Consider the following 16984-nt stretch of genomic DNA (forward strand, 5'->3'; position numbering starts at 1 on the left):
GCACTTTGGCTTTTTTGTTTTTAAACAAAAGTTTACTCAGGCTCTTTAAAGTATAAACATTATAGAAATGAGTGGGCTGCTCAGACCTGTTTTTTGAGAAAAACATTTTTATTTCAATGCATGAACTGGGGAGGCAGATTAGATGCTCAGTGAATTGTGAAATGTATTGTTTTGATGTTCTCTCTCTCCTACTCTTGAGCAAAATATTTGATAGTCCTATAACTATTAAAGAAATTACATTTGTAATTAAAAATCTCCCCCAAATGGAAATCCAGGCCCAGATGATTTCTCTGGAAAATTCTATCAAATATTTAAAGAATTAACACCAATTCAACACAATTTCTTCCAGGGATAGCTGAGTATTTATGGTGCCAGGCCCTGTCCCAACTGTTTCCACGTGTTTCTAATTCTTTCATTAACCTTATAAATAGTCCTTATTTTTCCTCCCTCCCATCTGAGGAAAATGGACCCCAGAGGGCTCATGTACACAACTAGGTCATAGCATGACCAGAATTCAAGTTTCCATTTCTGGGCTATAATTGCATCAAATCAGATGCTCAGATTTCTTTTATGTTAATCTCAGTGTAAGGTCAAATTTACTGTCATTTTATTTTGGTGGAGGAAAATTCAGACCTGACCAGAATATGCTATTTCTACAAAGAAGCTGGGGTATGACCATAGTTGGCCTCCTCAACAGAAGTGTGTGTGTTTTATAAATAACAATAAAGGTTATTCCTGCTGACAACTGCCATACAATTTCTATCTATATGCCAGTTAAATATATCTAAGGAATAAACAAGAAAAGAGATTTGTTATTGTAAAAGGTAAGAGCTTCACTATAGCAGAACCAACCCCACCACTATAATTGCCAGAATCAAGAAGCAAAACACTGCTTCATTAATTTTTTTCCTTTTGTTGGTTATTTTGCTCCACCAAGGCTAATTATACCTGTCCCCATCAATTTTAACAAGCACCCTGGATTGAACACTGTAGAGAAAGCAGCAGTCTACAAGTACATATGAACTGCCTCCATTTAGGAAAAACAGTATGTTAAAAACATTCTATTGACAAATAAAACTGTCCTGTGTTTTCTCTGAACAAAAGAGAAAGCATGACCGCCCCCTGCCAAAAAAAATTAGAGAAAGATCATTAAAATTTAATATTCAATAAATGCTCTTTAGGCTTATATACTTCCTTCTCAACAACTAAGAGCTCTATATTTAGCTCGGTTCTCAAAATAAGCCACGATGTCCCTGATGGCAAAGCTTGTCCAAGTTTACTGGATATCTGTCCTGTTTTGCATCACGAGATACTGGCAGGCAAGGGCCATGTTGCTGGGATGTAAGGCTGACTCTGAGGGACATGGGAATTCTGGGAGTTCCAGAACCTGGAGCTGCTGTACATCAGGACTGTTACAACCCGTAGCGTTTGGGAATGTCTTAATTGCCAAATGCTTGTCTTGAACATATCTAATTGCTGTCCTCTGATACTCCTGTTCTATTCAACCTCACATAGCATCTGCTCTGTACAAGGCCTGGTTCGAAGCAATGCCTCAAGAAAAATGTCTCTTAAGTCTCACTTTTTTCCCAAAATTAAGAATCTATTGCAATTTTACATTCTGCAAAGCTCTATGTTGGTTTTGATGTAAAACTAGTGTTTTTCCCACAAATCTTTGAGAAAAATAAATGGCCTGAGAGGAGCTTTAGCCATCTGTCTTGTGGCTATCTGAAGGCCCCTAAACATCGTCAGCATTCATTTTTCCCAGAAAGACATGGTTCTCATAGCATTGGACAGAACAATGAACACCCAAGGAAACAAGTCATAAGGCTAGCTGCTGACTTCAAACTTACAAAAAAACTGCTTTCCATACTGGAAGGGTTCCCTTTTTAATCCGATGCACAGTTTAATCCAATTTAAAGCTGTACTTAAAAAGCATAGCAACCTAGTGCCTCAAATGTGACTCCAGGTTTTCCAAGGGCTTAAGTTAGATCCATTCACCAAGATACCAGCAGAAAAGCTGCATTGAACTTTTTCCCTATTCTATCTATGGATTTGTTCACACAAAAAAAAAAAGAAAAAAAAGAAGAGGAAGACATGAGCTGAGGAGCACTAAACCTCCACGCTATATCTTCCAATTCTTTGAAAGGTCATTTCAGACAATAAAGCTTTCTTCAGAGTCACTTTACCATTTAATCAGTAACATGTATGACCTTAGTAGGTTTTTTCTTTCCCCTCTCTTTCTCCCCATCCTTTCCCCATATGCTGTTTCCATTCTGAATAATTACACTCCGGGGTAGTTCACTCATTCATTCATTCAATTCTTTCTGGCTGCTTTCTGTAATCTTCTGTCCTGAAGACCAGGGGAGTTTTTTATGTTGTTGTTGAAGGGAAGCAGATTGACAAGAATGACTTGGGTTTTGATGAGACTGATAACTACATCCTTCAACAAATACAAATAAGAGAGGTGTTTCATTCCAGAAAATAATTTCCCTTCAATGTCTCAACAAACTGGCTATGTGATCATTTCAAAATTTGTGTAATAAATGGACTTTTGAATTGAGGGAGACACTGAAATCCAAAATGGGAAAACAAAAATATACAACGGGGCAGTTAGCATTTTCTCATTTGTCATCTGACCTCAAAGTTCATCCCGGCACCAACACAAAGAAGTAATAATTTCATCAGCCGCCTAACAGATGGCAGGCAAAAAATGGCCCTAACCCTCTCTGACAAGGCTGGGGAATAGCTCCATAGAATTTAAGTTAACCAGATGGTGGCTGCTATTTTCTCTTTGTTGTCTCCTGCACAGCAGGCCTGTCCAGAGCTCAAAGACCTACATCTTCAAATGCAACAATGCAGGGACTCAGGTTGACCCTTCAAGACAAAGCAGGAGTCTCAAGTTACTATGGGGTCCTTTTTCTGTAAGAAATTCTGTTCCAATAAACATAACTCAAACTTTTGCTCATAAAATTGGCTGCCCATGGTGGGGCATTTCTAGTATCTCTTTTCTTCTATTAGCATCTAAGAGACATTGGAGTATTTATTTTCTTAATCAGTGAATGATATTTTTCTGATGGGCTAGAGGCAAAACATCAGGGAAGCCTCATATTACAAACTCCAGAGTCCAGCTAGCTTCCTAAGGGTTACCACACTAATAGAAGAACAGACGTTCCTTCCAAAGTTGGGCAGAATCGCTGCTCCTGGTTTCAAGATCACGTCGGAAGCTTTATACAATTTCAATGCCAAGGCTGCAACCTAGAATCTCTGGGGGTGGCACCCAGGTAGCATTATTTTTCAAAGCTCCCCATGAAATCCCCAGCAGGTTCCAATTGGCAGTCAGGTATGCAAGAAATATATTTTACATCTTGAATATTTCATTTTAAATTCTTTAAATTGTTTTGATAAGTTAAGTTGTATTCAGAATCCCCTTTGCCACTCTCACAACTCTACCTATCTGCTTCAGTCTCTCCAAGTCTTGCATTAAGTTTCTGGGTTTTGCAGGGTTAGCCCAAACTAGTTAGCATGCCCACTCAGACATCAGGGAAGCAGATGCTGATGCTGCAGCTGGGCCTTCTGGGATGTGTTCTGAGACTAAGCTGTAACAGCCAGAACAGTCTGAAAGGAAAAGACATTTATGCCTGGACATCCTGTACCCTGCAATCATTGTGCACTGCAAAGCTCCTCCATGACTCAGGGAAGGTGGTGTCATGCAGGCCAGCTCCACACTTCTGCATGAAAGGCGGGGCCTAAAGAGAACTAGCTATCTTCCCAAAGGTTTGCTGTGCCCCTCACTAATTCAGACACTATCACCTAAAACTATGCAACCTGCTGGTGAGGCTTCGAAGCCACCAAGCTATCTACATTTTTGTGTTGATCTCTCTCAAGTGTGCATCCTTGCATCTATTACATAAGCAAACATTGTTTGATTTACCCAAGCTATAACAGAGCCTGGTCTTACCATCAATTGGTGCCTTCTACTGCCATCTGTCAGTATAATGATGGTGCAAACCTAGAAATTCACTGGATCAAGACAAAAAAGAATACAAATCTTGCCTTTCTCTCGTACACACTAGGTGCTCAATGATGCTGGTTAAACTAAGGGCTCTACCCCTAAAGGCACACAGGCTCTAACAAAAGAAAGGTATCAGGATGGCTTGGACAAGGCATTCCAGCAATAAGGCACAGAAACCCAAATATCGTCTAGTAAAAAGGGGACAGATGCCAGGATAGAGGCTAATCTCATGGAAACAAAGCACAGAAAGCATAGCTGAGCCTCACAGGTTAGCACTCAGCAGCTCTGTCTCCCTCACTCTTTGGGACCCCCTGACTTCACACCACTGTGCATTTGAGCTGTGCTTCTTCCCTTCCCCCTCTGCAGAACACCCACCAGAGTCAGCCAGTAAGAGTGACCTCTGCTTATTTCTGGGAGAAATTTTAATGGCTCACCTCAGGGGAAGTAGGGAGCAAACATAAGGTTGGTATAACACACTCATCTGGGGCCACTGAAAAGACCCAGGATCATTAGAACAAATGATAAACACAAGCTCTGCTGAGTGGTGTGATACCCCAAGAAATTAGAATTCACGCATAAATAATAGTTGCAAAACCTTTATTTCAGGATGACTCCAGGATCAGATTTCATAGGTATACAACTAATTTATAGTTCCAAATCACAACAGTACTGAACCAAAAACACTTTATCCTTCACAAAACTTGGCCTGAGAAGCGTCCATTTAGATTTTAATCTACTGAAGTTTCACATTGTGGAGTTATACATATAAAAAGATAAATACAATTGGGGGAGACAATAGACTAAAAATCAGCCAAAACCCCTTGTAGCAACACCTCACTTATCCTGAGGTCACAGATTTGGCAGTGCAGTTGAGGATCAGGAAGCAAGTTCAAAGAAGGCAGAGGAATCACTAAAATAATGTCACCTAGTCAATGCAGTTAATCATGCTCCTTGTTTAACTGCTAGAAAAGCCTCTCGGAGCCTCACTCAGCACCTGGTCACACACAGTATGCAGTGACATGGTTTTCCGGCTCCCAGACAGCAAATGAGAGGAAAGTTCCTCGAGGCAGGCAGAGTGCTGGCAGCGAGAAACAAGTAACTGGGAGGGGAAAGAACGATTCCAAAGCACCACAGAACTCAAAGAGCAGAGCCATGTGGGACCAGCCAGTGCAGGGACTTTAACAAACCCACATAGGACCTGAAAGCATACAAAACATAAGAACAACCCTGAAGAGGTTTCACTGTCTTCAGTAGATTTTGGTTTGCAAAAGCAGGGAAGCGTGTACTAATCAGAAGCTGTTTCATGTAAATGGTTGAAATGAAGTACAGGAAATGCACAAATACAAAGAATAACCTTGAGTGTGTATCCTGTGCAGCCCACAAGGCCTGATAAATGAGATCTTACTACACGTATACTACTTATATAAAACAAATATAGCACCGTTTTTGTTTTATCCACATTTATATAAAAACATAAAAGCCCTTTCATGATAAAAGCACCTCAGTTATGCAAGGATGAGCTTTAGTCAGCTTCTCTCTACATAAGATCTTCATATCGGGTCCTGAGTGGCCAACTATGTTGATAAGTGTTGGGCCCAACGGTCTGTGAAACTGTATCCTAAATGATAGAAGACATGAAGGCCAAAACACCTGTGCTAGATTAGTTTCTCAAAATACGGTCTGTGGAGTAGCACCACCCAACTTCCTGGAAAACAGGTTTGAAAATGAAGATCCCCGGGTCCCAAGTGCAAGGGCATCAATCAGAACCCTGCCTGGATACCAGCACTTCTGCACCCCTCCCAAAGGATTTCTGGTACAAGTGCAAATCTAGGACTCAATGGAGTAAATTGCAGGGGAGACTCACCAGGTCTCCCCTTTCACCCTTTCCCACCCACATTCCTAACATGCCCAGTAAGGCTCCTCCTGCTTTTGGCATTTCTTACACTAGACTGCAGAGTTCAAAAAAAAAAAAGTTAAATGTGGACTCCTAAATGTTTCATCACAGGAAAAGGATTCTGACATATAATAAAAATGAACTCTAACCAGTCCTAGTTAATTTTTTAAAAAGCATAATATTTCTAAGACATAGGTGAGAAGCCTGAAGCAGCAGATTCCTCCTGGCATAAAGGGGAGTGAGGGTAAGTGTCTAATACAAGTCCAGAGGGTTACATGGAAATGGGAGGAAAACACATCTAAAAAGTAGGCGTGGGGGAGCGGCAGAAGGCAGCTTACATCTAGGATAGGACAACACAAATCTATTAAATATCGGCTGGGATATTTAGTCTAGTCATTAACACTCTTGAAGAGAGGCTGGAAACGACTAGCAAACATATTTTGCTTGGCGAGCATAGTGTTTTTAAACAATTCTGAATTTGTCCCCAACATGTAAAAATCAGGAGATTTTTAAATTCTTTTTCTGGAAAAGTGGAAATTGGAAGAACTTGGAAAACCAGCCACATGGCAACACCATGCTGCAGCCAATCAGCTGCTGCCCACCTCTGGGCTCCGGGGGTGTTCCCAGGGGCCACCAGCCTGCTTCCCTACCAGATCACCTTCCAGACCCCTGCAGGCATTTGCAGCAGCCACCCCAGCTTCAAGGAATTCAGATAAAAATCAGCCTCTCTGTGCCTCACTATTTCTATTTCTAACAAAAAATTCTGACTACAAATCCTTTCCTACATCAGAGGTGTTAAAAAGAAATCAGATACTGTCTGTAAATCACCTAGAATTCATTGTAGCGTTCTCATCCTTAGCTGCTCATTGGAATCACCTAGGGGGCTTTAAAAAGCACTGGTGCTTGGGTTACACCCAGAGATTATGATTTTCTGGCCTGCAGCGTAACCGGGACATCAGGATTACACACAGCTCCCCAGGTGGCCCTGCCGGGCAGGTCCTGCCAGGCTGAGAACTCTCCTGCCTGCAGAGGATGCAAGTGGTCGCAGAGGATGCAAGTGGTCACATAGGAAAGGTTAAGTTTATTCCAATCTAATCTCCAGATACAAACTTCTTGCTTCTCACCTCTGTGATAATTTGCATCACCTCTTATTTTTGGAAGTGGGCAATTATTCCAAAAGCCAACAAAATGCCATTTACAAACTGATAAAGGAGGTGAAAGTGTCTCCTGGTTTCTACCATTCATTTTCCCTCCAACACAATTGAAGAAAACAACATTAAGGAAATGAGGAGAAATTATCCCAAGAGACAAAACTTAAGCAGCACAAAGCACTCAAACACAATAAGAAGAGGCTCACAGTGGCAGGCTTGTATTTAAAAAAAGTACAATCGCTTTGAAATTCATTGATACACTAAGTGGAAAATATTTCCAATATTAAAAAAAAATTCTCCAAAACTTTCCATTAGTGGTCCAATTTTTATCTTAAGATGGATTCCAAATTTTTGCCTCTCTTCAAGCTTTCTATTAGGTAATGTGCATTTATTGTTTGGCTTCTGATCACGGAAAACGCAAACTACTGTCATCTAATTTTCAAACAGTAATGCTACCTTATATTACATTTGAAAAGTACATTTTCAAAATGGTTTCACATAATCAGAGTAAGAATGGCTTCTATTTACTGGACTTCTACTAGGTACGAGGATACTAGATTCTCTCTCTCTCTTCTATATATATAATGCAAAATTTGTCCAACAACCTCACAAAGTTAATTATTTCACCTCATTTTATAATTTTTTTAAAAAGTGAGCTTCATAAAGATTTAAAATTATGTTCTAGTGAGCTAGTGAGTGGAAACGCTTGGATTCAAACTTAGGTCTGACTCCAAACCTGTGCTTTTCACACTAAATGTCTTGTTTAACCATCACAACCCATAGGTAGTAAGATCTGTGCCCAATCAGCCCCACTTTCCCAGTGAAAAGAGAGAGATTATGATCTGTTTCACATCTCAGAGTGAGCTAGGAGGAGCCAAGATTATGCACATATTCCCACTCTCCATCCTATGTTTTTCCAGCAGACAGACACAGCTCAGATGTTATAAATGTTACACTGATGGCAGTTATGCAAAAGTTGTGGGTCTCAATCAAATGCTCCTGATTTCTGAGACTCTTCAACATTACTACAAGAGTGGCTTCTCTTGAACTCAGGTCTTTCACATTCCTGTCTATTCCAGGCCACCTGGGAATCAGATGTCAGGTTCAGTTCCTTTATTTATCCCAGAATCCTTTTGTGAATCTATAAGCAATGATGCAAATAACAAAAAGGCATAAGCACCAGTCTCTAGGCCTATCCTTGGCTGCTCGGACACCATCACCAGGCAATCAGCAGGACTTCGTGAAGAAGGGCGACATCACCTTCTATCGATTTTCCCTTTATTTGTAAAACTGTAGAGTCTGTGCCATAAAAATCCAGCTAGGACGCATCTCCATGAGCGTGGCTATTTGAGGCTGACTCCAAGAGGAGAGTGTCATTTCATGTCCTGGCAGGAACAGTCTCATCTTCTTAAAGCTGCTGATAGACACCGCATCCTTAAGCCTGTATTTAGAAAATTGTATCCTTGGTGTGGTGTGTCCAAGAAGAGACTATCTAGCAAAAGTAGACATAACACAGCTCCCCTGAAAGAGAAAGCAAGCAAACTTGATCATCTCATAAACATGTCTCACCGATCAATACTTGTTTGCCTTCCTTTCTGCAGCAACTCTTAAGGGTCACTTGAGTTCTATTACTCTGGATAATTCTTGAAGAAATTACATTTCTGCCTCCTAATGATCTTGGAACAAAGCAAGCACCTCATTTTATTAAGTCCAACTACCTAAAAAAGCTGGTTCAAAGGGGAGTGGAGATACAGCTGAAACTGAGGTCTTAATAATTCCAATGTGAAATAACTCTGCTAGTTTATCAAACCATATCACACTTGGTCTCCCAACTGCGAACGGCAAGAACAGGCGCATGTCAGGGCTATCTGTTTTATACAGAAAGGACAGGAAATCAAAAATCTATCCAATAGATGTGTCAGCAGCAGCACCACACGCAAGCTGGTGAGTGAGATTTACAAGCCTCCAGTTTGGCTTGTGATAAAAGTCACCTGCTAAGCTACTAATTGTCAAGCACCCACTCACCTGAATACACAGGCCAGTGGATTCCAGGGAGTCACTTTAGGGCTAGGTACCATATACAACACAGTCACATTCAATGTGATTGGCAATCATGCACAATTTTTGGACAGAGAAAGACAAATGCCATATGATTTCACCTACCTGGGGGCTATAAGAACAAAATGAATGAACAAACAAAACAGAAACAGGCTTATAAAATATGCAAATTTGAAATGTGTTATTATATAGAAGTATTAAATAGTGTCTCCTTATGCACATTTGTACAAACCCCACAGAATATTTTTATGAAAAAGTAAAAGCTGCAAAAGTCCAAAGCTGGTAGGTTAGGTACATGCATCATCCATAGCACCTGCTGCCCCATCACACTGCTGCTGCATCTGCCCCCCAGATGCCTGCTATGCACGAGCAATTTTCATGATCATTGCAGCTGCTACGTTAACTGCATCGTTGTGTCCATTTTAATGCTTTATGCCTTAAAATAACATCATCTGAGCGGCAATGCTGGAGCTCAGGCAGAGAACATAAACTGTCATGTTACTGGAATAGAGGTAAGATGTGATCAAATGCTACATAAAAAAAGGCCAAGCCACCACCACAAGGTGCCCCGATGTTAATGTAGAAGAGGCCATGCTACAACCCAGGGGACAGGAAACTTTTTCTTAAAGGACTAGAGAGTAAATATTTTAGGCTTTGCATCTGTAAGATGTCTATCATAGCAATTCACTCTGCTGTTGGAGCTAGAACACAGCTGGGAGCAAAGCTGCATTACAATAAAACTTTATTTGCAAAATAGACAGCAGGCTGGATTGGGTCTCTGGGCTACAGTTAGCTGACCCCTGTTCTACAGCTCATTCCTATCACCTTTTCTTCATTGTGGCATTTTACTGCTCATAAAATCAGTTCTCCCACTGAAACCTTTCTCCCATTGTCTATAGAGCTAATTTTGAGAAAGCAAAAAGTTCCATTAAAACAGGCACATGTCAAGCTTAAAACTTTGGAAAAATGGTCAAGAAAATGGGGTTACAAACAGGAAGTGATAAGAAGGCAACAACACTGCAGTAGCATCAAAGCCTCAAAAGGTCCCATATCATGTGATTGGTGCTACTTGTATGGCTGTATGTATCTGTCAGAACTCGCCAAACTGTGCACTTAAAATGGGTCAATTTAATTGTACAGAGAGAGATAATACCTCAATGAAGCAGATTTGGGGAAAAATCTTAAAGCCTCAGCAATAGCCTCTAACTTGTCATAATCATGAATTTGTGTGGTAATGGTATATACCTATTACTTTCCATCTGTTCCTCTACGAAAACTTGTCATAAATAATGAGAGTTTGAATTATGGAAATCCTTCAGGAACTCCATTGCATTAAGTGCATTAGATGCACATGCCCTGCACCAAACTCTTGTAGTATCCAGACCTCAACCACCCACTTAAGGAAGGAGAATACATTACTTTTTAGGAACAATATAAAGCCCTGAGGGACTTATGGCCAAGATGGAGACATAAGTAGACACACTGTGACTCCTCGCACAACCAAAAAACAAAAACAAAAACAAAAATTTAGAAACAAAAAAACAACCAGTACTGATAGAAAATTGAACTGTATTGAAGTCCAACAACCAAGAAGTTAAAATAGACACACTCATGCAGACCGGTAGGAGGGGCAGGTCAGGCGGCCAAGCGGAGAGGGGTTGCAGCAAAAAAAGCAGTGGCTGCGGGCCAACCCAGGAGCAGGTGGCAGCGGGCCAACCCAGCGAGGCAGCGGATTGTGGAGGTGTGCGGCAAGAATGGGAGCTGGCAGACTGGGCCAATCCCACATTCAAGTGCAGATAAACCAGGCAAAACTGGAAAGTGGGACAGACTGCACAACCCAGGGTCTCAGTGCCGGGGAAATAAAGCCTCAAAACACCAATTGAGGTGGCAGTGGAAGAAACTCCTGGCCTCACAGGAGAGTTCATTGCAGAGACCCACAGGGCCCTAGAACATACACAAGCCCACCCATCCAGGAATCAGCACCAGAAGGGCCCAGTTTGAGTGGGGGAAGTGGCAGAAGGGACTGAAATCCAGCAGAGAGCAGAGCAAATGACATTGTTCCCTCTCGGACCCCTCCTCCACATACCCTGAAAGAACCCAGCAATGTGGGTTGCCCCGCCCTGGTGAACACCTAAGGCTCCACCCCACATACACAACAGGCGCAACAAGACAAAAAAAAATGGCCCAAATGAAAGAACAGATCAAAGCTCCAGAAAAAATACAACTAAGTGATGAAGAGATGGCCAACCTACCAGATGCACAGTTCAAAGCACTGGTCATCAGGATGCTCACAGAATCGGTTGAATTTGCTCGCAAATTAGATTAAAAAAATGAAGGCAATGCTAAGTGAAATAAAGGAAAATGTATAGAGAACCAATGGTGACTGGAAGGAAACTGGGACTCAAATCAATAGAGTGGACCAAAAGGAAGAAAGAAACATCCAATCAGAAAAGAATGAAGAAACAAGAATTCAAAAAGATGAGGAGAGGCTTAGGAACCTCCAGGACATCTTTAAACATTCCAACAACCAAATTATAGGGGGACCAGAAGAAGAGGAAGAGCAACAAGTGCAAAAGTTATCTAAACAAATAATGAGGGAGAACTTCCCCAATCTGGCAAAGGAAGTAGACTTCCAGGAAATCCAGGAAGCTCAGAGAATCCCAAAGAAGTTGAACCCAAGGAGGAACACACTAAGGCACATCATAATTACATTATCCAAGATTAAAATGAAGAAGAGAATCTTAAAAGCAGCCAGGCAAAATGAGAGAGCTACCTACAAAGGAGTACCCAAAAGATTGTCAGCTGATCTCTCAAAAGAGTTCTTACAGGCAAGAAGGGGCTACAAAGAAGTATCCCAAGTCATGAAAGGCAAGGACCTACATCCAAGATTGCTCTATCCAGCAAAACTTTCATTTAGAATGGAAGGGCCGATACAGTGCTTCCCAGATAAGGTCCAGTTAAAGGAGTTCATCATTACCAAGCCCTTATTATATGAAATGTTAAATAAACTTATCTAAGAAAAGGAAGATAAAAAACATGTACAGTAAAATGACAGCAAACTCACAATAATTAACAACCACACCTAAAACAAAATCAAAACCAAACTAAGCAAACAACTAGAACAGGAACATAATCACAGAAATAGAGATCACATGGAGGGTTAGCAACAGGGGAGTGGGAGGAGGAGAAGCGGGGAGAAGGTACAGAGAATAAGTAGCATAGATGGTAGGTAGAAAATAGACAGGGGGAGGGCAAGAATAGTATAGGAAATGTAGAAGTTAAAGAACTTATGAGTATGACACAAGAACATGAACTAAGGGGGGGAATGTCGGTGGGAAAGGGTATACAGGGTGGAGGGGGTGAAGGGGGGGAAATGGGACCACTATAATAACATAATCAATAAAATATATATGTGTCTGTGTGTATAAAGCCCTGAGTTCTTGGCTCAGCTCTCAAAACAAAGAAAAAAACAAACAAACAAAAAAAAGTAAGAACAGGGGTAATTTAAGACTGTAGGTAATACCTGCTTAATTTCCTCATTCTTATAAGCAACACTTGAAATTGAAACTGTAAGTTGGTGATTTAAAACACAAGTTGCTGTGAGTCTCGCCTCGTTTCTTTTATGTTGGCTACACTCCAGTATGGAGCCAGTCAACATTCAAGCACAGTGTAGGGTTGGGAGCGGGGCACTGGGCAAGAAAAGGCTGAGATATTAATATCAGGGGAAAGTCACACAAAATCATTTCTCTGATTAATCTGAAACCAGTGATGGAATACATAACACTTTCAAACTACAGCTAATAGCTTTCAGTCCATCTCCATTCAGAGATGACAACTCCTTCAAAGCAACAGTTCTCCAACCACAGTCTCTGGACCAGTGGCCATGGCAGCACTGCCCAGGACCTTGTTAGAAATGAATTCTCTCACTCCACCCAGACCCACTGAATCAGAAACTCTGGTCAGGGGCCTGGGGAGAGGGACAATCAATTCATGTTTAACAGATCCTTCCACCGATTCTGATGCTCACTAAAGTTCCACAATCACCAATTTAAAGTTTAAAAACCAAGATATACTCTTCCCATGTAAGTGGCACCCTCCTTTTCTTATTTAATATGGAGCTGACTTCAGTTCCCATGCTCCACGGTGAGATGGAATCTATGCCCGAGGACATGAACACTGCACCCTGCTGGTGCTTAGTGAGCCTCCCCCAAATGCCAGCCTCGAGAAGCAGGGTCGTGGGGCTGAGATCTGCTCTGCAGAGTGGATGTAGGAGCGCATGACATTAGACTCCATTCCAACATTTGCTGAGCCTCTGCCACACACCATGCCTGTAGTAGATGAAACTATCTTGGCTCCCCTTTCCAGTAGTAAATAAATCTATTAGCATGTGTTAGGTACACAGAGGCTTAACATTAGTGAGAATGGAGTCAAGCCTGCAAACAAGCAGAAACACTTTATAATTCTCAAATTCTCATTCATAGGCATGACTGGCATGCTTTGAATGCTGAGGTACTTGCACATAATTGCTCTTTTTGCTCCTTTGGTTAATTCTCCTCAAATTTTATCATGTATTACAATTACAGTACCATGTTGTTTATGCAAAAACCATATGTACTATAATTTTAAGCTGACATAAGGAAACGAGGTAATTCTGAATTATTCAAGACAATGTTTGTTCTACTTAAATGTCTTACCTTCTCTCAGACGTTAAAAATCAAACTCCAATAAATTTTGTAAGAGGCAAATCCCCTACTCTCATTTATTTTAGGCTTTGATTCTCTCTTAAATAACTTTGTTCCACCCTTTCCACTATGAAGATGATTCTCCTTGATGTGGACAATAAAAACTCAAGGAAAAGAATTTAAGTAATTCTGGAATGCCCCTGCAATCTGTTAAACCTACATTATTTATCCTAAACTAGAAGTGGCATGTGCATCTGCCAAAGTGCTCCTTCTTCCATCCTGTGCCCAAGGCAGACACTGCTAATCAATCAAGGCCCAGAGCTTAGGAATTATTTTCAAGGCCTCAGAGTCCTTCTCCGTAGCATTTCAGGCAGCCATCGCCAACTGATGGGAGTATATATAACTGATAAAATATACTTATCATGCCCTGGCTGGTGTAGCTCAGTGGATTGAGCACAGGCCTGCGAACCAGACGATCGCGGTTCGATTCCCAGTCAGGGCACATGCCTGGGTTGCAGGCCAGTTCCCGGCAGGGGCCAGTTCCCAGCAGGGGATGCACAAGAAGCAACCATACATTGATGTTTCTCTTCCTCCCTCCTTCCCTTCCCCTCTAAAGATAAATAAATTATATATATATAATCGCCCTGGCCAGTCAATATGCCCCTTTCTACAGCTCTAAACCCCTCCTTTCATTGTTCTCAGAATGATAAAATTAAGGCTTCCATTTATCCTGAGCTGCAGTTTCTACAAATCTGTGCTACCTTGAGGGTTGTAATCATGTTGGATTGTGCTGAGTGGTTCAAACAATTTGAATGCAGTTATAACGCAGCATGTAGTACAAAACTGCTCTGAAAACCAAAGAACCAAGCAAACAAAGGTACAGAACAGATAACAAAACACCTGTGCACATCACGGGGAAATGTACAGCATGGATAGCCCAGGGAGGCAGATGCACAGCACCAGGTGTGTGAGCATGAACACATGGCCGAGGGGAACAATTGGGTTTGGCCTTTGGTACTCACTGATGGCTCTCTATTCAGCTGAGGGGGCACCACACTGCTCCTTCAGCAGCATCTCCATTATTCTAATTCCCTATGGAGAGAAGAAAGGAAAATCAAGATGCCATATTCACTGACAAGTGCTTTTACATTTATCATAACCCCTCCCCTTCAAGGAATCCAAGTCATGGCCATACATTCATTTCAGAAAAGTAGGCTCATAATCACACCGTACATTTTTCTAATCTTCTGCCCATCAATTTCACATTATCTCCACATGTGCTTGGAATTACTCAGAGCCTAAAATGGAGTTTAGGCTCTCCATTTTAACCAGAAGAAGACAGTGTAAGAGAAGTTAGGTAACTTAGTGAAAGTGGCCCAGCCACTAAGTGGCACCACCAGAGCTAGAACAATAATGGTAATAGTTAATATTAATTGAACATTTATGAACGTGCTAATGCTCACTGGTAAGGTTTTATGTACATTAGCCTGGGTAGTGGGTGCTGGGTGTACCGATTAGATCTGCTCTGGGACTCGGCACCTCTTCTGGCACCTGCCAGCCCTGTCAGCGGCTGATAGTACACAGCCACTCTCTCAGCCAAAGGCAGCTGCCTTACCTGGGATCATGGTGCCTCTCCAGGGGCAGCCCACATCCAGTGACTGGTGCATACAGGGGTCGAAAGACCTGGCCCCCTTCCCTCATTTTGGAACAACTCAACATCCCATTCTCCAGCTGCCCAAGGGATCAGCTGAGACCTTCATCACAACTGCGTCACAAAATGTCACCGGCAGCCTAATCCTGCTATCCTTACTCCCTCACAAGGGCTGTCCCTGAGCATCCTCTTTGGTAACCTCTGCACCCAGACCTCCACATCTCAGTGTGTCCTGACAGCTGACCACGGACACCTTGTTTAATACGCACAAAACCTTAAACAAGTACTATTCTGACCCCTCATCTTACAGATGAGGCAACAGAAACTCAAAGAGGCTTAAATAATGTGTCCAAAGTTATACAGATACTTAGTAACAAAGCAGAGAAAGAACACAGACATTCTGTTCTGTTTCAGGGGCCACCTCTTAACCTTCTCACAATGCTCACTCCACTGCTATACCTTTCCAATCATCCACCCACCCACCTTGGCCAGTCAATTCTACCGTGGAGGAAACAGGAGAGCTGATACTCCCTCTGCCTTCCTTCGAGGATGAGTTCTGAAGACCAGAGGATAAACTCAGATGAAAAGCAGGGATGTGATATAATTAAGAGCAAGGGATTTAGGAAGTCAAGGCTGGATCTCAGGGCATGGGACACACAGTTCTCAGGGACTGGGAGAGAGCAGTTCTCTCTAAACTGCTCTAATGATCAAAGCCAACTTACCATGCAGGTTCCCAGGACCCCCTCAGGAAGACTTTGATTTCATGGGGCTCAAGTAACAAGCACCCAGATGCTTTTCATGCTCAAGTAGGGCTGAGTGGGCCTATTAGGACAAAGAAGGGACTTTCTCTTTGAGGTTTACTCTGAGCCACAAGAAGGGGGTGCATGTCAAAGAGAAGACCATAAAACACACAGGGATAGGCAAGAGTAGGTTTACAGTTAGGAGTATGCTAAACATAGAGTTTATTCTTCTATTATTATTTACTAATTATTGTATTATTTATTTGTATTACAAGTGTAAACCTACTTTTGCCCACCCTTGTAATTAGTACCAAGGTATACTCAACAAAATGTCATGTTTCCTTAAAGGTTTCAGAAGGTCCTTCAGATTCTGGCTGGCCATTACCACAAATATTGCCACTGTTTCGGAAGGAAGAAGTATTCATTAAAAGGCCTTGACAGGTCCTTGCTGGGTGGCTCAGGTGATTGGAGCATCATCCTGTACATCAAAAGGCTACAGGTTCAATTACCGGTCAGGGCACACACACACTAGGTTTCAAGTTCAATACCTAATTGGGGCATTTATGGAAGGCAACTGATTGATGTTTCTCTCTCACATCAATGTCTCTGTCTCTCTCTCACTTTTTCTCTCTCTCCACCCTTCCTCTCTCTCTGAAAAAATCAATAAACATATTCTCAGATTATAATTTTAAAAAATTTAAAAAATAAAGAGCTCTTGATAGAAGGCCAAGGAACATGGAGTGTTGGGTGAACCAAACGGCCAAACTGTGGGACCACATGCACTGTCAGGAGCACT

At 41.8% G+C, this 16984-nt stretch overlaps 1 protein-coding gene across 2 annotated transcripts in view; it reads right to left on the reverse strand.

Annotated features, from left to right (window-relative positions):
• Positions 1-902: 902 nt before the first annotated feature.
• Positions 903-16984, reverse strand: part of PRELID2 (PRELI domain containing 2) — a 72402-nt gene continuing 56320 nt past the window's right edge. For both annotated transcript variants that reach the window (XM_037063122.1, XM_037063131.1), the window contains exons 6-7: positions 14820-14889; positions 903-8578 (exon numbers count right to left, since the gene is read on the reverse strand). In XM_037063122.1, the coding sequence (XP_036919017.1) occupies positions 14830-14889 (60 nt within the window). In that variant the 3' untranslated portion in view covers positions 903-8578; positions 14820-14829. The remainder of the gene's footprint in view (positions 8579-14819; positions 14890-16984) is intronic.

The sequence above is a fragment of the Sturnira hondurensis genome, unplaced genomic scaffold, assembly GCF_014824575.4.
Source record: "Sturnira hondurensis isolate 20B ecotype Veracruz unplaced genomic scaffold, ASM1482457v3 Scaffold0001120, whole genome shotgun sequence".
NCBI classification, from domain to species: Eukaryota; Metazoa; Chordata; class Mammalia; order Chiroptera; family Phyllostomidae; genus Sturnira; species Sturnira hondurensis.